At 41.1% G+C, this 22,483-nt stretch overlaps 1 protein-coding gene across 1 annotated transcript in view; it reads left to right on the top strand.

Moving 5' to 3' along the window:
• Window positions 1-22,483, top strand: part of tspoap1 (TSPO associated protein 1) — a 68,269-nt gene extending 45,786 nt beyond the window's left edge. Inside the window, exons 20-33 of the mRNA XM_028031342.1 lie at window positions 1,744-1,895; window positions 2,735-3,211; window positions 4,082-4,474; window positions 4,684-4,833; window positions 5,714-6,502; window positions 7,692-7,791; window positions 11,577-11,713; window positions 12,328-12,496; window positions 13,200-13,268; window positions 14,924-14,971; window positions 16,319-16,434; window positions 16,524-16,595; window positions 17,147-17,269; window positions 17,854-22,483. Of these exons, the coding sequence (XP_027887143.1) occupies window positions 1,744-1,895; window positions 2,735-3,211; window positions 4,082-4,474; window positions 4,684-4,833; window positions 5,714-6,502; window positions 7,692-7,791; window positions 11,577-11,713; window positions 12,328-12,496; window positions 13,200-13,268; window positions 14,924-14,971; window positions 16,319-16,434; window positions 16,524-16,595; window positions 17,147-17,269; window positions 17,854-18,165 (3,107 nt within the window). The 3' untranslated portion in view covers window positions 18,166-22,483. The remainder of the gene's footprint in view (window positions 1-1,743; window positions 1,896-2,734; window positions 3,212-4,081; window positions 4,475-4,683; window positions 4,834-5,713; window positions 6,503-7,691; window positions 7,792-11,576; window positions 11,714-12,327; window positions 12,497-13,199; window positions 13,269-14,923; window positions 14,972-16,318; window positions 16,435-16,523; window positions 16,596-17,146; window positions 17,270-17,853) is intronic.

Genomic DNA, 22,483 nt, shown 5'->3' with positions numbered 1-22,483 from the left:
TGTCTGAAATCAGGAAATGTGTAAAAAGAAAAAAAGAGTGAAATAATTTGACCTGTTGTTTCTTTAAACGACGGAAAAATATGAGCCCGTCTGTCATTTCATAGGTTACAATTAACACCCTTGACTGGTGGAGATGCGCAGGCATTATAGACTTTACAAACAGTTCATCGCAGAGGCAACTGAAATCAATCAATAAAAAAATCCTTTCTGAATATCATCTCATGAACACTGAATTAAATGTGTCTTTCTAACCGGGAGTTATGGACCGGACGCTTTGGAGCGTCTGGTTGGGAAGCGCATTGCAAACCTTTGGTTGAAATGGCTCGTTTAATTCCAGTCTCCAGTGCATACAAAGCAGAAAAAAAATGATGAGAATGCAATGTTGTGCTAATCCATTTATAGTCTAATCAGAGGAGTCGGCAGTTTATCTTGAGGAAATAAAGGTGCAGAAGTTAATTAGACCGTAACATGCGCAGTGCGTTGCGGCTGCAGAACCTGTGCGGACGGGGCTCCGCCGCTGCGAAGAATTAAACTTAACTCATCCTGTAGTTTCAATAAAAGGAGCCTTCTTTGTTCACGTTACCCACCCGCGCCCAGAAGGAGAGTGGCGTTCTGGAGGAGCTCAGCATACGTAACATCTGTCCGTTTCGGGGAAGAGAAACCACACAAAAAGATCATCGTAAAAGCGCACGTCCGGACTGCACAGGGTAAAAGAACTCGCAGAGCTCAGTTGATCACTTTGGATCAGACAGATCCAACTGACCGATGAACTAGCGCAGATTTCTCTGTAGATGCGATCACGAGGAATTTGTCAGGCTGTGCGTTCAGAACCCAGCAGGTGAAGTGCTGGTAATTTAAGTGGAGTCGTTTAATTTCATTTATTATAAGTTATTGGGGCCTCAGTCAGTAGTTTTTATCACTATGGAGAAAACGTTAGATGCGTTTATCTGCTTTATGTGTGATGGGGTCTGGATTCACGGTTCAACTAGGTGAATATTAACTAAACCCCCATAAAAATGCGGCTTAATAGCCGATAATATGATTATAATTTGATGGGTAAAAATAGTACATGACCGATTATTTATTATTATTTTTTTTATACTGTCGGTCAAGATGACGGAGAACAAGAAGTAATAGTGCGACCTCTGCATCCAACCAAATCATACAGTTTAAATTTGAAGTTTTAATGTTAAGAATCTGAGAATAGATGTTGCTTTCACACAGTTTAAGCTCCCTGAAAAGACCTCTTCACCTTAAGACAGACTTTTGATCAAACTGAGACTGATTGTTTTATTCCATAAGATTAATATGATTTTAACAAAGCCTGTTTCACATGCTTCAGGATATCAGCTGTTTAATGTAAGAGTCTGAGAAAATGGTTTTTGAAAAGCAGACTTATTATCTCATAGCTTTGTCTTTGCTGCTGTTTTGTTGTTGAAGTCAGTTTGTGTTTGGTGCCACATTCCTCTTGTGTTCCGCCAGCTCTTGAACTGTGATCAACGGTTTGAGTCACATTTCTCTAAACAATCTGTCAAATTTGCTTAAGTTCCATGCCCACACTCTGGGAATTCAGGTATCTGGATCCTTCTTGTGCATTTAGATTCCTAGCTTGCTGCTTACTAGTGTGGTGTACCTACTGTTAAAAGAATCGCTCCTCTGTTTTGTCCTGCTTTTAGTACAGAAACATGAGTGTTGATACTATGTTTGCTGTTCCCTGGGGTGTAATGCGTTTAATCCCTGCAGGTCCCCCTGACGCTCCGCTGGACGTACAGCTGGAGCCCGGCCCCTCTCCCGGGATCGCTCTCATCAGCTGGCTGCCGGTCACCATAGATGCTGCTGGTACCTCTAACGGAGTCCGGGTCACTGGATACACCATATATGCGGACAAGAAGAAGGCAAGGATTTTAAATAATCATGTAATGTGTGTGAATGCTAATTTTCAGAGTTCACACAGGTGCTTGAAATCTTTGAATATAAGTATTTTCAAGGTTTGGAAAGTTTTTGTGTAAAGTCCTTAACTTGTTTTGGAGAACATTATTTACATGAGATATTTTCATGCACCTAATAAAAAACACACACACATTTTATTTCTCACTACTTGAACTTAAATCAGACTGAATTTTTCATGTTTTTGGTCAGTTTAAATTATTTATCATTATTTCTATTTGCTCAAGACCAGAAAACTTAGTGAGAACAGTTTTTTCTTTTATTTAACATTTTTTGTATATTGTGTTTAAGCACTTAATTTGAGCTTTAACACGATATGTTTGAATTGCTTCAACATAATGAATATTCCTTACTCCCTAACGGCTCATTGACTTTTTGATCTGTGAAGTTGAAATAAAAGTCAGCTTATATATTTTACATTAAACAATTTCATTGAAATTAGTGGATTTGTTTTTTTGTTAATTTAGTGTTTTGTTCTTGGGCCAGTCAGGTATATAGAGTGTGGTTAAGAGAGACGTTTCAAAACATAAAATTATGTTATATTTTAGTTTACTTGTCCCTGCTGTAGAATGTAGAATACTATCACAAGATATTGTTAATAGCGGTAATAAATTATATATTGTAATGTTGAATTGGAAATGTGTTTTTTAGTTCTTTTGTATTGTTTTTATCTCCAAAGGGTGGTGCTGGAAAAGTCTGAAAACTTACCTTGAAAATGCTTGCAAAGCGCTTGAATTTTACTGTGGGAAAAGCATATGAAGTCTGAAATTTATTCTTGCTGTCAAAGGTCTTGGAAGTGGCGTCGCCGACAGCTGGAAGTGCTCTGCTAGGCCCCTCTCAGATCCAGGCCCTCCAGGTGGCTCAGGAGCTCACTGTTCGCACCATGTCTGCCCACGGGGAATCCTGCGACTCTTTTCCAGTAAACGTGCCCTCCAAGCTGGCCGCCGTCATGGCAGGCCCGACTCCGACCGCCCCAGTTGTGCCACGCCTCCCCTGCCCCTCGGTAGCCCCCAGTAACTTATCCCCACTTCCGTCTTATGGAAACTCTGCTGCCAAAGTCTCTGCGCTGCCCAACACTCTGCCATCAGGCACACAGAGGCCTGGCCCCGCAGTGGAGGTTGCTGCCAACCTGCCTCATGCTCTCCACTCACAAGATTGTCTGTTATCTGCCTCCTATGTGAAAGCCTGGGCCGACCCGACTTCTGCTGCTGCCTTGACTATGTGTGAGGCCGCCTTACCCGTTGCCTCCGCCGTTCCTCCAGTGGTAATGCTCTGCCAACTTTTGATCAATAGAATAGGAATGAAAATCTGATGTCCAGGGTTTGAAATTGTTGAAATCGTTTGAATGTCAATTAGGTGTTTTCGAGGTTTGGAAAGTACTTGATCTTCGTGTAAAGTTCTTGAAAAGACTTGATATTCAGACTCCACAGTTTTGGAATTAGTGCAATCTAATGTTTGATTAAAAGCCTACAATTGGAAAATGTTATTTACAGTTGAACCCAGACATTTAAAAATAATCAAAAGACTCTTTCCAATAAACTTGTTTTACATCAGTTGAATTAGGAAAATTATTTCTATTTGCTAAATGCCAGGAAACTTGAGCAAATTTTTTTTTAATTTTATTTTTGAATATTTATTACTTCCTAATTGCTCAATGACTTATTGATCTGTGTCATTGAAATAAAGGTTAGCTTATTTTTATGCGCTACACAACATTATTGAAATTGGGGAATTATTTTTTGTTTTCTGATCAATCAGGTTTGTAGGGTGTGTGTGAGAACGATGTTTCAAAACATAACATTTTGATATGTTTTAGTTTCTATTGTTCCTGCTGTAGAATGTATATAAAATCACAAGACATTAAGGCTAATAACAATAATAAATTATATAATAGTGAATTGAAACCTGTTTTTTAGTTCATTTGTATTGCTTTTATCTCCAAAATGTGACACTGGATAGCTTTGGAACCTTACATGCTTGAGTTTTACTGTGGGAAAAGTGAATATCAAGCATATAAAATGCTAATTAGAGTAAAATATTGATGTGAAGCATATGATTGACAAGCAGCCACTGAAACTTAAAATTGGCACTCCTTATTAACAGACGTTATCATCAATGTGTTTCTTCTCCTCAGGTTAATGTGGCCTCCCCCATCAACACAGCACCTCAGCCGTCTCCAGCAGCAGCGACGCCACCTCCGCCTGCTCAAGTGGAGATTGTGGCGCCAGCGGCAGTGTTGGATCTCCGCAGAGACACCGACAGCCCCGGGACAATACGTCCTTTCCCATCCATCACAGAGTTCATCGAGGACCCCTGTGCCAAGCTTGGGACCCCTGAGCGCGTCGCAAGTCCGCCTAAAGCCCCGATCGTTGACCTCTTGAACCCGCAGAGCACTAATGTCCTGCGACCACTCAGCACTTCGCCACTGGAGTCGGAGGTGGAGGAGGAACCGGAGAACACTCGGCTGGTGTCCATTGAGGAGTTCTTGAGGCAAGACCAGGAGCCGGCTTACTCTAGTAGGCAGCAGGTACGCTCTGACTATTTGTTTTACATAAAGATATATTTATACACCTCTGAGCTCATGATTTTCAACAGTTTTTACCCAAACATTTAGTAAAAAATACATACTATGTGTTTAAATGTAGCCAGAGCTACAGCAGAGTGATTTAAAAATATTAGAGCTAAAATAGTTACATCTTTCATGAAGCAGCAGAATTCACTACTGTTTTCCTTCAGAGTTACAGCCTGATGGAGCCTCACAGCGACTACCATGCAGATAACAGCCGTTCAGATCTGTCAGATATCCTGGAGGAGGAGGAGGAAGACCTTTACTCGGACCACCTTGGAGAAGCACAGGCCAGGGGGTACACAGTGGGAGCCAGCAGGGTAAAGAAATTAATTACTAATGTATTTTCTATTGCATAGGTACAATGTCTGTCTTTTTTATAGGGTGTGAGTGTGCTTCTTTTTGTTAAAGTTGACCTCTTATGCTTCCTTGAAAAGGTTAGGATAAGCTACTTTTTTTTGGACAAAATCATTCTGAGATTTTAGCCTGGTCAGTTCAGAACAAGATGTTTTTGGCCCTCTTGTCACTTTAAATTCAAATAAGCCACTGCTGGCCACTTTCCCCCGCCAACTCAATGTTTACACTCGCATGTGAAAATGGCTGCTAACAGATGGCCGTTTATACAACCGTTCATCTTTGAAAAGCAAAGGGGGAGCCTCCTGCCCAACCAAAAAGAATATAGCAAGTGGTTTCCGGATTGACTTACAAATGACTTACCAAAACCAAAACACTTGTCTGTTCCAGAAGCCATTGATCAGCGCACACATAGGTGAAACCACCTAACCAAACATGCTGGGTTTGCTATGTTAACACACAGTGCCCGTTGAATGTGACTTAACAATCAGGAGGTTTTTGAAGTCCTCGTTTTCCAGAATCCAAACAATTTGTAACTTATTGCCAAGGACCAACTGGGTATTTTATTTTAAATGCGTGGGCAGATTTCATAAGATGTTGACACGGAAAGGGAAGCATAAAAATGTGCTAAATGTACATTTTGCATAATAGGTCCCTTTTATGCTCACGTTTTCATTTCTGTTGCGTATTTGTCTGTTTGTAATCCTTTTTGTTGTTTTTTCCTCTTCTTTCTCTTTGCATGCCTGAACATCTTTATTAAATTATTTTTCCTTGGATAATGGTAATTATTTGACCCCACACCTTTACCACTCCGTGTTTGACTCAATCCAACTACAACCGCTGCAGTCACGCAAACTGGAGACGCCGGACAGCGACGAAGACGTTCTTGAACGGATCCTTAAGTTGCCTCCTCAGGTCCTGCAGTGCAAGCAGCTGTTCAGCATCGCCGAGGTGACGGAGGAGGAGGATAGCAGTCAGGAAGAGCCTTTACTCCACCGCAGCAAGCCTCGGCCAGGGTCCATTCTTTCTAGAGACTCTGAGCATCTCCATTACCCGCATCCCCCCGACCCACACATCCCACACCACCACCACCACTTCAACAGGGATCCCAGATCCCTTGCCAAAGAGCCTTCTGTCCGACAAGAACCCCTGCAGTTTAAGCCAAAGACACAGCACAGGGTGCGCTACGCTGACACGGTCGACACTGTAAATTATCCCGAAGACGAAAGCTTGTATCCGAGTCCCGCTAGCAGGCGAGTCTCAGCCCGCTGTCCGCCCAAACTCACCCCCACTATCAAAGAGAGAGCGTTGCTCAAAGGGCTAGGGGACCGCCTTAGAAGGGAGGCCATGCTCAGGAGTCAGATGGCTGCCGCTACCGCCGCCGTGGAGAGCCCCGACCATGGCCCTACCCCGCCAAGACCCTACCCAGTCAGCAAGACGCTGCGGACTGTGAGGTCGCCGGTCGGCCGCAGGACGGAGATTGACGTGGAGTATGGCACGGACAATGAAGAGCCCGCCGAGTACGGGCGCGGGGAGGTGGTGCTGGAGCAGATGAGCTCCGAGTGGTGGGTTGAGGGGGCTCCAGCGGAGCACGGCAAACCGCCTCACCACAGAGGACTGAAGGCCGAAGCAGCGGTAACTGCAGTGGACGTAGTCCTTGTGTTGACCCAGCCCTAGTCTCTCCCTGTGGCTGTTTAGATCCTTAGAGGATAACCTCACCTCTCAAGCCTACTTCATTACTAGCATTGTTGTGGAATATCTCTTAATTTGTGCAACTTTCCAGCACTTTAACATCCAGGATTTGTCTAAAAACTACCTAAAAAAGTTATTTTCTTTATATGCTTTGCTTTAATGTGTCTTTCTGCTAAAAGATTCTTTCATTTATTCAATTTCTTTATCATCTAAAGTCAAGTTGGACTTTTTTTTTTCATTCTTAGCTGTAATTTATTACAAGCTCTGCACATCGTGTTACCAACAGAGTTTGTATGATAGTGCTTAAAATCTTATATGAAAATACTTGAATTTGAACTAGGTGGTTTGGAAAGTGCTTGGTATTCAAACTGCACAGTTTTCTAATAAAGTGCAACCTTTGATTTAAAGTCTAAATATGGACAACTTTGTTCACAGCTTAAACCAGATATTTTCATACACCTAAAAAACAAAAGACAGATGCAATTTTTTTCTCACTGTCTGACGTTAAATCAGACTAAACTCATCTTGATTGATGTTTTAACTTTCTTCGTATATTGTGTTTAATCATCAGCAGGAAGGTAACACGATTTGATCACATTGTTTCAGTGTCATGAATATTTATTATTCCTAATGGCTCAATGGCTTTTTGATCATTGAAATAAAGGTAGGCTTCAGGTAGGCTTCTCTTTTATAAGTTAAACAACATTACTGGATTGGATTGTTGGATTTTTATGTTAAATTATCATTTTGTTCTTGGATCAGTCAGGTGTGAGAGAGAAATTTAAAAACATAAAAAGTTAATTTTAATATAGAAATATTAAAAGATATAACTAAGTTATTAATAATGTTGCAAGGCATTATTAATAACTGCAGTAAATGATGTCGTATAATAGTGAATTAAAACTGTCTGTTTTTTTTCATTTTTATCGTTTTTTTATCTCCAAAGTGCGGTGCTGGAAAAGTTTGAAAACGTTACCTTGAAAATGCTTGAATATTACTGTGAGAAAAGCGTACGGACCCTGTACCAGTAACCAACCTGTCCCTAGTGCTGACTTAAAACAAAAGACAGGCTTGTGTGTTGAATTTTACTTCCTTATATTTGTTTTTGGGTTTTTTTTCCTGTTTTGAACAGGAGCCCGGTCAGATCCCTCCAGCTGTGGCAGGCCCATCCAGAGGTGGCCAGGCAGAGCTCTCTTCTAGACCAATGAGCTCGCACACCAGGCAGCACAAAGGTCAGCAGCTCCTCCCTCCTTTCTGGGTTCAGTGGGACTGTATGGAGAGATCCTGACATGCTAGTAAGCTGGCAAGCCTCCCCCTCTCTCACATGAAGGTTGTCGGATTAGTACCTTGTGCATTAAGGGAGGGCTGAGAGGAGGGAGGGTGGTGTTACGGAGAAGAAGGTGCTGTGGAGAATGCTAAACTGAGAACCAGCTTAAGCCAAAGTGGCTTGTCATGACAGGAGGAAGTGACAGACATTAAAATAGTAACCTCGATTAACCAGAAAAGAAGCTGCCTGTATTAGAGATGTGCAACACCTCTCCTCTCCTTTTCTCCTCCACTGCATTTCCTTCACTCTCTTCTCAATCAATCTGAAACCTGACCTTTTCTGGTTGATGTTTATTTTACACATGTACAGATAGAGGAAGAGATCAGAGAGAAGTTCTGCCCTCGTAGCTCAGAGATCAGTAAGGATGTGAAAGTGTGTGAGTAGTCTGCTTGTGATTCTTGCCTCAATAATGAGACGGGTTCAGCTTAAAGCTCTTCAAAATTTCTCTTTCACCGCCACCCTCATGTCTTGTGCTCCTTTTTAGACTCAGTATAAAATAAGCAGCTTTTTTGCATCTTCTGTGGCGTCTTGAGCAACAAGCGCTCGTCTGTGGATGTGTTTTTTTTAATTTTACAGTGCAGGCCAAAGTGTGAATAATTGACTTTTGGTTTGGGTCAAACACTGTTTGCTCTGATGTGCGGCTGCAGATCAGGAACAAGTGCACGTTTGTCAAAAGGCTCACACAGCTTAGGATCAGTGGTTTAGCTTGATTACCTTTTTTAAGGACAAGTGCTGGGCCAAGTTGGCTCGTAGCAGCCGGTGGGGGAGGTGCACAAATGCTCAGTGAAACTAAGCAATGTTAATGTGCAGGGGCATCTCAATAACTTAGAATATCATCAATAATATATTATGTATTAATTCTTTACACATTTATTCTAACTAGGGTCAAGATTTTAATTTTGATTAATTAATTACATAGAATTTATTACATTTAAATTTTGACACAAATAGGGTGTTTTCTCACCTGATGACCCGGAAGACTGTTTGATGGGGGAACAAAATTACATCTATTGCATTTTTCAGCTGCTACGGTTCGATTCACACTGCATTGTATCAAACGACCCAAACACTTTGAAAAACCTGTTTCACCTCCTCGCCTGTGGTGCCGCTGCAACAAGAACCACTGAAGGAAATAACTTAAAAGCCTCTGAAGAAGACACGAGCATAACTTCCTTCTTCACGAAATGTAAACAAAAATGGAGTGGCGTGAGATTTTACCAGCTGTAGGATTTCTCTTTTTTTCCCTTCGTGTGTTTGTTTTGGTTGTAGCTACCCAGAATGCCCTGCGCTATAGTTAACTTCCTGCTTCTTGAGTGGTCTGCAGGCCGTTTGCATCCACATATGCATTCGAACCTCACCAGAGTTCACTTCAACCAAACTAAGATGTAGGTTTGTAGACACACTAGAGTTCGCTTTTTCAGTCCACATCAGAGTTTGATGCATTCACACCTTTCCAAACGAACCGGACTTCCTAGGGAATCAAACTTGAGTTTGACTAAAATTTACTAAACCGTGCTAGTGCGAATGCCCTATTAATTGCATTTTTTCTGGGTTTTTTTTGTTATTTTACATGCAAAAGGTTTGAGCCGGAACCTTTGTACTTTGTTTCTGGTACACCTGTATTTCTTATGCACAAGATATGTCTGCAAACAGACAACAAAGCCGCTTCTCTTGGCCTGCGAGGGATACATTTTTGCTTCAAAAAATTATCTGATGGGAGGTTGGAAAAGAGTGGTGCTGTGTTCAACTTGTGCTGAAAGGAACTGGCCTCACTGAAGCCATTCAAGCCTAACTTGGCTTATTGATCTGTGTAAAAATGGCATCTCAATTCCAAACAGGTTGCATCAGCACAGACGTCCCCTCTGTAAATGTCAGCGTCCACAGTTCATATTTCTAGTGAATTATTTTATCCAAGAAGTTCCATTAGTCATCAGGAGTTCCAGAAACACTTTTGTGTTCAGTCTGACAGCTGAATAACCTAAATTGAAAACAATAAATATATCTGTTGTTGAACTCATCTGTCAACAACAAAGATATTTGTTGTATATTTTGCTGGTAAATTATTTGTTTAATAAATCAAAATTTGTTTAATCAAAACCCTTTTTTTAGCAGAAAAAAAAGGGTTTTGAATTTAAAATGTTGCTTATTTTGTCAGTATATTCTTCAATTTAAATGTGATGAATTGCGATCGATCCGTCCTTGTAGTTAGCTTGATTAACAATTTCAATCGCGTTTCACCACTAGTTTTAACCAAACCCAAAATTCAGCCTGTCTGAAAATTGAAAGACATAAGACAAATGGGAGGAAAAATGTTTTAATAGAGGAGTGTAGATCTACTGGAGCTTAAGCTCATGTACTGTTCTGTATCTCCCTAATAACATCTCCTTTCTAAATGAATTACTGCATCAATGCACCATGGCATGGCGGTAATCAACCCTGGTTGATTTAACAGCACGCTTTACCTCCTCTTCTTGATAATGCTCCGTAGATTCTGTGTTGAGTTTTTGGTCAGGCCAGTTTTCAGCCAACTCCGGCTGGACCAAAAAGTCAGCATTTCCATAAAGTTCTTCAGCAGAGCGAAGCTTGAAGTGATCCAACGATTCCTGCTTCACAGCTGAACTCTATAAAAACAGTAGACAGAAAGCAGAAGATCAGAATCATCACTGATTGTGGATCGTGATGTCTAAATGAAGTGCAGACTTTACTAAACAAGCAAACTAAATACAAAACCAGGAAGACACAAGTAGCAACAAGAAAAATACTTTAAATGGACCAATAAAGAAAAACCACAACGTTAAATAAGCCCTTAGATTAGCTTTAATTGAGATATTTTTTTATTATTTTTGTAAATCTTTTACTTGTTTTTGTACAAATGTGTATTTTTGTAATCAATTATAAATGTGAAAAGAAACCTTAAAGTTGAGTTTTAAGTTATAAATGTGAAAAGAAACCTTAAAGTTGAGTTTTAAGTTAAACATACCCTCGAATCAGTGGTGCATATTTACAGAAAGTGTTTTATGAAATATTATTGATGAAGATGTTTTGGTGTTAGGCTCTGCAGTGTCAGTGCAGTAGCAGTTTGATTCCAATATATCCCACTGAAGAAACTATGGTTTGCCTCCTTAAAGTGGGCTGCTGCTGAATTATGCAGATCCTGAATATGAATGCAGCTTCTTTGCTCTGCTATGCTGCTTTTTATGTCTCTGGGTTTTCAGCACTGAACTTGAATCTGCTGATGTTTGTGTAACTACCTTCCTTTATTCAAGTCAGCAGGCAGAGGTAAATGATTGAAATATATGAGTCTATACATTTCCCTGAAGGAATTTCACTTTATGTTTATATTCTTATGTACTTAGATGCACATTTTATATAAGCTTTGAAATGTTTGTATAACTACATTATGGATCCTGCACAAAATTATTTGCATTTTATAAACCACACAGGGTTTTCCGAAGTACGAGTTTAAAATAACACAACCTAGATTTAAGAGAATCCATCAGAAGTGTAAGTATCACAGCATCTGCTAATGTGTTATAGCAAATGAGGATGGAACATAACATGTTATTATTAGATATGTCTGTGTTTAACTGAGGGGAAGTACAGCAGTTAATTGAAACTGATTTTATGTGCGGATCATATTTTTAATGTCGGTAATTCTTAGTTCAGCCCGTGATGACTGTGTTCCTGCAGGTGAATCTCCGAAGATAAAAGGAGACGGTGGCGTACGCATCTTTGTGGCGCTTTTTCCATATGATCCCATCACCATGTCTCCTAATCCTGATGCTGCAGAGGAGGAGCTGCCCTTTAGCGAGGGACAGATCATCAAAGTAAGTGTGCAGCTTCCTCAGTCCCTCCTGAACATTTAAAGAGGCGGTATTATGTAAGATTGACCTTTTTTGAGCTTTACATTGTGTTATAATGTTGTTCCTTCATCAAAAACATACTTGATGTGTTACTCTGATTCTTTTGTTCATGTTTGAGAAATACTAGCGTGGCAACCATTCAGCTGAGCTGCAGTTTCCGAGCTTCTAAGCTGAAGGAGCTCCTCCCCTCTCAGCTCCTTCAGACTAGCCAGCAGCATTTAGCAAACCCCTGTCGGTACTGCACTTCTGCTGTTCTGATTATACGAGCTACTTCTCAGTGCGTCGCTGGATAAAACTTTAAAGAGTTAATTAAAGAGCGACTTTGTAATGACTTCTCGAAGGCGGCGTTTCAGAAAGAGCAAGAGTTTCTTAAAGAGACAGATACCCAATTTCAAGGCGTCAAATTATGAAGTCATATTTGACATAGTTAGCATTTCTCTAACAACTGAATGTAACATAGTTACTTAATTTTGCTATATAATGGCACTATGCACCTGCAGAACACATAATACTCCGCCTTTAAATAAAGTCTGATGTAGAAAGTTGCAGCAGATCTTCTGTCTCTCTCTTCATCCCAGGTTTATGGAGAGAAAGACGCGGACGGGTTTTACCGGGGGGAGTCAGGGGGTTGTCTGGGCTACGTTCCATGTAACATGGTGTCTGAGATCCAGGTGGAGGACGAGGAGACCCAGCAGCAGCTACTGCAGCAGGGCTTCCTGTCCACGGCTACCTCTATGGAGAAGATCGGTATGTGACAACGTGCTCAAGTCCTACTTCATGACTGTTGCATTGTAATGTGTCGACTGTACTAATGTTCCATAAAGTCACTGCTTTCCATGTTGAAGTGGTAAGTGAAAATGGCTGCTCAGAAGAAAAAAATCTGGCGCCATGTTTTGATTTTTTTTTTTTTTTTTTTAATGGATTTTAGCAAATGGAATATTCTCTTATGGTATAATAATTTTAATTCATTAAAGAAAATAAAATCACATATTTTTTGTAATGGAGGAAAAACAAGCTCCATGTAGTCTGTAGCCTTCTGACTGACTCGGAGCCACAAGGAGGCTTCATAATATCAGCTGAACTAACTGAACACAAAATCTATGTTCCCTGTTTCTGCAGGCATGTGAAAAATAAAATGAGTCAGTGTTTGTCTGTGGTGAATGGTGGAAAGAAAACCAGCACAAATCAAGCTAACACTTTGCTTCTGTTTCCTGCTTTCTACCCAGAGCCGTACTTGCAGATGATTTTTTTTAACCTTTTCACTTCCACTTGTTCTCACTGCTGTGTGTTCTGCTGCTTGTCACTGTCTACATGGCTCTTCGCTGGCTTCTCATCGTCAGCTTTGTCTGGGCTGCTCTTTTAAAACATCTGTGTCTTTCCTGTTCTTTTTTATTATTATTGTTATTATTTCATTTCTTTTATTGTTTCTGGCCTCTAAAACTTCATTAAGGCACTCGCACATATGCACAGCTTCCGCGTCGCCCTGTTCCACCGCCGAAACCGAGACGATCCAAGAAAGGTGTGTCTCGCTGCAGATTGCGGCTTCCACCTCTTCTTTCTTCTTCTCTCTCTGGTTTGCTTCTTTCTGTCTTCTTCACATTTGTCTCATTTCCTTCAGTTGGTGATTATCACTCAGCCGCTGCAAGGGATTTAAAAAAAAATAGAAAAACGGCTGAAATGGCCATAAAGATCATGCATCTTCCCCACATTTAGGGCATATATTATTATACTCTGCACCTAGAGTTCCACTGTTTTGGTTGCTGATTTATTTTCTCAGTCATGTAATATGACTGACACAAGATGTCACATGGTGTTGCTGATTAACCAATAAGCCCCCAGAACATTTCAATTGTCCTGATCCTCTGCTGTAAATCAATTTCATTCTCACTGATTGAAACATTTGTGCTCTGTGATCTCCACCCGTAACTTTGTGTCAACCCACTCACACATGTTTTGTGGCCAGCTTCACACAGACAACGTAGCATGTAGCACAACACGATTCCATCACGCCGTCTACGAAAGGATATGAAAGTATACGCACTGGCTGTCTGTCACAGCTGAATCGAACTTCTGTGTCTATCGGGATTTTATGTGATGGACCAACACAAGGCAGTTTCTCACTATGAGCAAGGAGGTGGCAGCGTCATGATGTGGAGATGCTATTCTATGCGCAGCAATTCATGTTTATTTGTTTAGAACAAGTCAGCAGGAAGGCACTTCAAAGTTCTTTATATCATAAAAACACATCATGCAGCAACCAATTAATAAACAGCAATGAGCATTAATTTGTCAAGTTCCTTAATCAAGATCATCAGAAACTATATATTAAATATATAGATCAATTATAAATCAAAAGCAAACTTAACGGGTGGGTTTAAAGGAACTCGGTGTTTCAGCAGCTTTACCGTTTTCTGGAAGTTTGTTCCAGATTTGTGCTGCATAGAAGCTGAATGCTGCTTCTCCATGTTTGGTTCTGGCAATTCAGAACAGAACCAGAAGACCTGAGTGGTCTGAATGGTTGCTACAACAGCAGCAGATCTTTTAATGTATTTCGGTACTAAACAGTTCAGTGATTTATAAACTGTCAACAGTATTTTAAAGTCTATTCTCTGAGCTGCAGGAAGCCAGTGATGGACTAAATGGCACATTCAAAGTCTAAAGAACTAAATCCAATAGAGAATCCGTGGTGAGCCCTGCTGCTTCCACTCCATCCAAACAGGGAAAACCTGAACTACCTTGAAGGAAGAATGGGTGGAAAATGTCAGTCTTGAGGAGTGCAAAGCTGATGGAGAAATAACCCAAAGACCTGACGCTGTAAATACCGTAAATCCTGTGAAATTCAGTCAGAGGATCTGTATATGAATCCCTTCCACAATTTTCTGAGATTTATTTGTAAAAGAATATGAAAATCATCCTTAAGTATCGTTTTCCTTGCACTTTGCAGTTTTTGCATCTTTTAGTGTCAGTCTGTCACATAACAATCCATGACTGAGCCAGAATGTGAGTTAAACGGCTGTGACCAAAGAGAAGTCAATAGCATTCAACCAAGCATGTGGTTGCTTGTGTCCTTTAACTCTCAGTGTGAAGCTGGTGTGACTTCAAACAGCACCAATCTCACTCAGTCCGTCAAAATGATTGTGTAGTGTTGCTTATGTTTTCTCCATATTTTTCCAGTGGAGTCTGCAGCGCTCTGGGAGGAGAGCATAGACTTCTCCAGTCAAGGTTTGTTGTCAGCTCCGGTGTGCCTGCATGATGAGACGGCGTTTCAGTGTGCGCTGCATGCTTTACCTGCGGTTGTTTTTTTTTTATTTGTTTTTTAACATTTTCTGCTTAGTGTAATGTCACTATTTTAGCAGCTTAAAATGCAAAGCTCAGATTTGCCCATTTTTTATTATAGGCTGCCTGATTTTGACATTCAGAAAATACAAAGCATGTTTTGCAAACAGCAGTTTTCAGCTGCTGGAAGCAATTTTAGCAGTAAGATGATCAACTAGGGCTGCACGGTGAAGCAGTTAGTAGCAGGTTTGAATGCCAGCCTGGGGGTTTTTCTGCTTGGAGTTTGCCTGCCTGGGTTCTCTCTGGGTACTCTGGCTTCCTCCAAAAGAAGGGCTAGGTTAATTAGTCTGGTAATCACAGTGTCCAAGTATCCTTAAAAAGTTTTAAATTCATAAATCTGAAATCAAGGCCTCCAACAGTCTTATATTCATTAAAGAAAATGTAAGTTATTCACAACTTTAATTTTGTCGTGGCTATATGGGTTTTTTCTAACGAGACTGTCTTTTGTAATAGACAAAAGTTTGAGTTGTGTGAAAACATAATCTCTCACTGTGTTCTGTGTCTGCTAATACTTGCTAGCTAGCTAGGTCTTTTGCTTCTATCATGGGTAACTATAAATCTGTCAGCAGATGGCTGGACAAAGTTTGCCTTCGCCACTGACTCGATTCTGTTGCCAACCCACACGATGCTACATGCATTCAGTGCAACGAAGCTTGGCCCTATGGGAGTTAAGGTTGTAGGCTACGTGAGAAGTCCAAAGCTGCTGCCAAGAGATACAAAAGATCACAGAAATTTCACTTTTCATAAAGTTCTCAAAGTGGTCTTAAAAAGTCTTACAGTTTAGTTGGTAAAACCTGCAGAAACCTTGGTAAAGACTGGCGACCTGAGCAGGGTTTACTTCACCTCTCACCCAATGACCTCTGCCCTCCACAAACCTGCAAGGCATGGATGAATGGCCAACTGGTTCTTAATGTCAATTAATTCTTCCTATCTCTTCCTTTCATTTCCAAGTTCAAGTGGCATGCTTAAATCTGCAACCGTTTCTGCTCGTGTCCATAATCATCGCCTGACAAATGTTCGAGTTGACTTCTTCATAGAAGTAGAAAATTCTAACACTGATTACTAATTTCTTGTTTCTTCCTGCTGTGAATTGTGCAGTGGAGTGAATTTTCCTCAGCGTAGCATGATGCTAAGAGTCCGACATGAACAAACAGAGCTGTGTGTTTGCGGGCTGACAAACATTTTGCCTGATTCTCTTCGATAACGGCTCTGATTGAACCGTGTGGCCCACAGATCCCAGCCACAGCGCGGCTCCAGCAGCCACAGGGAAACCGGCCTCCGGGGCTCGAAGGATGGTCGCCGTCTTTGACTACGATCCTCGAGAGAGCTCCCCCAACACCGACATAGAGGTTTGACCTGCGCGTGAACAGCTGCTTTCCATGCCACGCCTTTAAAATATTCAGTAACGGCAAACCCTCTCTGTGAAATTTCTGTTCAGGCCGAGCTGACTTTCAGCGCAGGAGACACCATACACGTGTTTGGTGACATGGACGAAGATGGTTTTTTCTACGTAAGTTTCAAAACTCCGAACTTTGGGAGGTGTGTCAACTTTAGCTCCTGTAGAGCCTGTTGTTGCAAATTAAAAAGAAAATGCAAAAGGAAGGAAGTTGTACAACAGCTAAGAGGATTGTGTAAGCATTTGTGCAAAAGAAAATGTGCAATAGTTCCGCTTTAGCTTTAATATTTATAAATAAGGCAATTTTATAGTTAAATTAACTTATAGTTAGTCTATGTAGTTACTTTGTGGAATCAGAAAAGATGAATTTACATATGTGTAAATTCAAAAAACAGCATCAGATTCTAATCGTCATGGGAATATTTCTGTTCGCATTGTTTCAGTCAGAGATGCTGCAGCTCATGGAGAATTTTGCAATAATAGTAGAGAAGAAAAAGCCTCAGAAATATTTGGGTTATTGGTAATTAATATTGTCTTTGCAGCTGGAAGTATTAAAATCACCATTAAATATTTCCCTGACGTTGTGCAGCCTTGTCATAAAAATGAACAGCGAAAAAGATTGAAGTCTGGCTTTTTGAGAGAATCCATGTCATCTAATCTTTCAGGGAGAGTTGAACGGACACAGAGGCTTGGTGCCCTCCAACTTCCTGCAAGCCTTCCCAGAAGAACCTCCTCCTCCAGAACCGATCAGTGCCCAACCGGCACCAGAACCCAGGAAAGAATTGCAGGTACCTCAGTCCGTCTGTACATTAGTAAAAATGTCATTTTTATTGCCATCTTTTCAAATCGGTAACATGAAAAATTGCCATCTCTTATTTACGCTGTGAAAGTGCATGATTACTTTGTGCTTTTGTTTTCTGCTCTGTCTGATTTTTGCCTGTTGCATCTCCTCTGTCCTGCATGTCCTCTTGCAGAAGCAAAAACGATCTGTACACTTTGAGACTTGATCGTAAGTGTCTTCAGTTGGTCGGTACCTCCTCTGTAGTTCCTCACATCCTCCACCAACGCTGATTACCCCCGGGATAAATAAAGTGTCTCCCTCTCTATCTCTCTACAAATATCTCTCTCAGTCTCTCATCTTTCTCCGTTTCTCTCTATGTTTACCTTCTACCTTCTATCTTTTTCTGCCTTGCTTTACATCTATATCTATCTATATTTATCTATCCCTGAACTGTTGAAACACACGTGAAAACCTTTCCTTTTACAGTCTTCCTTTTAAAGCTTACCCCATCCAGAAGTACAGTACAAACAGTAAGAAAGACAGTTTACAATATACATCTCATCATCTAAAGCTTGGCTTTATCTCTGCTAGGATACTTGCACCTCCTCTTCAGAGCCGCAAGATTTGGTCCCCTCCGCGCTAGAAGAGGCTTTGCATCCCCCAGCTGAACCTTCGAACCCAAACAGGAAGGAGCCGTCAGACCTGCAGCCGCAGCTGGAAGCCGCCGCGAATCCAACCCCAGACCTGATCCCTGCTCCCGATCCAGCTGCAGCGGAGGTCCGCTCCTCTCCTCCGGACACCCCAGCTCCCTCAGCGTCGGCCGTGCAGGCCAAGAAGAAGAAAGGCTTTTTCTCCAAAGGCAAGAAACTGTTCAAGAAGCTGGGATCCAGCAAGAAAGAATGAGACTCGGAACACTCGTATCACGTTTGAAGCACTTTTTTCTGTCTATACTGTTGAGTCTCGTGTGGTAATCAATGCTGTTCGCAACTAACTGATGCATTAACCATCAGTTATTAAACTTTTGCCTTAGACCAGCGAGTAAAGATAGAGGACTCGGCAATGCAGAATATCCTCTTGCAGCATGTACGCATGCATGTTGAGCTGAGCAAACTTCACAAATATTTATTCTAAATTCTTGCGCTTTATCAAATTGTCGCAGTTAAACGACGCAGCAATAACATACCAACACGTAAGAATGATTTAGACTTATTTAATGCTGAGCAGTGTCGATTAGAAGACCAGACGTCACCCAGACTCCCAGCGACCGGGTCGGCGTTAGCTTTAGCGCTCATCTGCTGGTGCCACCTTATTTATCTGGAGCCGACAGAAAGAACCAGCAATTTTGCTCTTTTTTTCTGTTGCGGCTGTTTAAAAATGCACTATCCATCCTGATGGGGCGGAGTTATATTGTCTCTGTTCTCCCTCCATGTTACTTTGTACAAAATCGTATTTATTTGTAATTGTTAGCACTGTGCGGGAAGCTAACCGGTGAGCTTAGAGCTGTCACAGGCAGCAGGGCTCTTCTGATTGTTGAGGTTGAATGAATGTGAAAGCATGTCACTATTTCATTTGTTTCCCTAGAATCGATGTGTTAGTAGCCAACATGGGGATTATTGGGTCAACGTGGCCGAGTCCCACAAGATGAAATAGTTATTTAGTTTCAGTTGGAGCTAGGTTCATCATCAGCCTCTAGATTCTGTCTATGTGAGCGTAGGTACAGATGTAGATATATATTCAGGCCCTGCAGGCATAAAAAGTCTTAAAATAAATTCAGCCTTTATTGCAGTGGCACATTCTCACAAAAAAATATGGAAATCCAAGTTTTAATTTGAGTACTTCACCTCTGTGTTGCCCATATGTTCTCACCCGATTTTTAAATAAAATAATCTCAAAATGTTTATGATGCCTGGGCTTCTGGTAGCTTATCAGACTCTGCATGTGTTTGTTACAGTGGGACATTCACAAAAAAACAACCAATTGGTATGTACTCAATTTAAAACTTTTCATTTTGAGGTCACTGCAATAAAATATATTTTATTTATTATTTTTTTAGAGCGAGAGAGAGGCATTTGCTTGTGTGTCTATAAATGAAATCCGCAGCAGAGATGCCTTTCTCACACACACAAAAAAAATCCGGATGGCCTGAATGTTTAGGGTGTGTTCGAGAGAAGTAGGCAGATCTGCAGCATCCAGACATCAAGCATCTGTTGATTATTACTACAAACTAGCATTCAGTTACCACTAAAATCTGCAGTGTTCTTTAAATGAACTGAGAGAAGGTAATAGAACCAACTTCTAGAGAAAGATAAACCAAGCTCTCTCTACTATCACAGTGTAAAAGATGTGGAGGAAACCAGAGCAACTACTGACACTTCCTACCTTTAGTCCACTAATGCACACCGACTCATCTGTCATCCTGGCATCTCAGTTTCACACACTACCCACACGTCAGTTTGTTACAGTTTAACTCCTCTCCAAACAGCAAAGGACAGAATGTCATTTGAAGGGACAGCGAGCCGTCTGTCAGATGTTAGCGGTTCATTCTAATTTGAATGTAGCATGCTTTTTTTTTTTTTTCTTTTTTCTTAAATGTTAGCTAGCAGGAACATCACTTCCTGGATCTGCATTGAAGCAGAGCGTTTGCACTGAAGGCTTGTGATGTTGCCGTACTGTGATAGACTCCGCAATAAGTTTCTACTGTCACCTCCGGCTTGCAGCGTTGCAACGTAAATGTTGATGATTAGCATATGCAGTGTGGTTAGCAGTGCTGACTAGCTTGACTTTAGCAATACATAATGCCGTGTTAGAGAGTTAGAACCGTGTTGTGTTGTTTATGTAGGGCTTATTGCAGCTGTATTAAAGTAAAGCTGTAATTGAAGAGTTTTGAGTGCAGATGTGCAAAGCAGGCCCCCCCTTTTTTTTTTTACTTTTCCCCACCTGCGACACTCACTCTGATTTTCTCCCCTCCATCTCTGCTGCGCAGGGCTGCCAGGCGGCTCCTCATGTTTTTCATCACTGGGTTCCTTTCGGTGCTGAGGCACCTGTTCATTCTGGCTGTCGTAAAGCTGCAGAATATGCCAAAACGTTAGGTGCTTCGCTTTTTTTACGAGAGAGGCGGAATATTCCCAGCAGCATGATTCACCCGACTGTTGTTGTTTTTCTCTTTCTTTTTAGGGTTCGTTCTGTGAATGTTTCAATTTCTCCTGGTTTCGTAAAGGGAGCACGACGATGCCAAGAGCAGAAACAGAAAGCGGGTCGTCAAAGACACGTTAGACGTTGAATAGCCGGGATAGATGCAAGCCAGAGGCAGTACTAAATGCTTTTTGTTTGTTTGTGGGGGTTTTTCTTTTACTTCTTCTTCTTCTATTGTGTTTTAACAAGGGGTTGGACGCTCCCGAAAGTTGCCGAAATGTACAGCTGATAGTTGTAATGTGTTAAACGGCCTTTAACGCACCAGTCTGGTCCTCTCGCCTGCTGTCTAGCAACACGAGAGGCTCCTCTGCTGACTGGCTCCGACTGAGACCCATGTAGATGAAGTTTTCTTTTGTTTTTGTTTTGTTTGTTTTTTTAGCTCAGATGATCATTTCTAGCCTTACATAAAGACCTTGTTTAGTCTTAATATGTTGTTTACAGGATGTTCGCATGCATGTTCTACCCATGTTCGGCCTTATTTTCGTTGCTCTCACATTTCAGTTTTAGGCAGACATGTCCACTGTGTCGACGCCTCTGCGGGAACGAAGCTGTGTGTGTATGTACTGTAACAAACCGGTGGGATCCGCGTTATAATTTCATTATTTTCATATGTCGCAGAAAATCTTTCTGTCTCTCCTTATCTACATTCATTGTTTGAAACCACTGTAAGATTAACCTTTTTATATATTATTATAATAATATTTATTATTATTCTTTTTACTACACTTTCTGGAAGCTTATCTGTATATATTTTGAGAATTTTTCAGATTTTATTTTGCTCCTCTTTTCTTTTCTTTTCTGTTTTTTTTTTTTTTTTTTGCATGTCCAAGCAGTGTCGTTGGCGAACTATTACCTAAAACTGTAGTACACTAAGGACTTCTTGACTTGAAAATGTGGTGAATTCTTTCAATATGGATCGTTTTTTTTACTGAAATAAAATATGTATATTTTCACAGAAAGAAAAAGCTGGTGTTGTTTGAAAAACACAAAAAAAGAAACGCGTGACGCAGGATTTATTTTTCAGTTGATCTTTATTATTTTATGGCGTACAGATTGCATATCATTTACCATGCACATGTTTTGTTTCCAAACAGGTGACAATGGAGAGAACAAAGAGGAGCTAGCTCCGCTCGGCGCCACACTCTGCCCATGTGAACCGACTTGCAGCGACACTCTGGGTAACGTGTGGCCCCGCGAGACAAAGCAGCTTCCTCTTTTCTTTCGCCGACTTCCTGCGTGACGCCGGCGGCTCCTCGGCTCTCCCTGAAGCCAACAGTACACTCATCCATAAAGTAGGAAACACTACACTTTGGCGAAGAGTTTAGTAGTGCTTTCTACTTTATGGATGACTGCACTGTACATCCAAGCTCTCCTCTCTGGTCTTCGGTCCACTTCCACTTCCCACTTCCTCCTCTTCTTCTTCTTCTTCTGCACCTGTAGCCGCTCGCGCAGCTGCAAACCGACCTCCCTCCCTCCCCCAACGTCTGAAGTCTGCCAGCCAGAAACCTTATGGCTCAACTGCTTCAGTGCGAAACCAGAAGGCGCTCACTTCCTGATTTGTTTTAAAACGTTCACATGCGTCGCCTACTGTTACAGATAGCTGGTTCGAATGCAAATGAGGCTGCCAAAAGAAAAGGCAGAGAAAACGTGGTTAAAAAAAAAAAAAAATCATCAGCCTAAGGAACCCCGCCCGGCGTTTTTCTGATTTACAGCCGTTTTAAAGCAAATATCAGAAGCAAACCATCAGAGGAAGCGCTATCTCGAGGAAGCCATTTTGTAAGGCATGAGTAAGCTTTTCTGTCTGAGCTGGTCAGTGCGCTTAGAAGTTAAAGTGGGGTTAAAACAGGCTTAAAATATCAGCTCATTGGCTTGAAAGTAAGCTAACTTCATAAATCATGCGGATACATTTAGCTGTGACATGTAAATGTATCAAAGCAAACTGTTTCCGTCTTAAATGCTGTTAGTAAAAAAAAACAAAATTAACTTTAAGCCCAATCAAAATCATTTATAAAAATAAAAAAAAAAACAC

The sequence above is a fragment of the Xiphophorus couchianus genome, chromosome 11 (assembly GCF_001444195.1).
Source record: "Xiphophorus couchianus chromosome 11, X_couchianus-1.0, whole genome shotgun sequence".
Lineage (NCBI taxonomy): Eukaryota > Metazoa > Chordata > Actinopteri > Cyprinodontiformes > Poeciliidae > Xiphophorus > Xiphophorus couchianus.
This window is presented reverse-complemented; position numbering and strand designations above follow the sequence as displayed.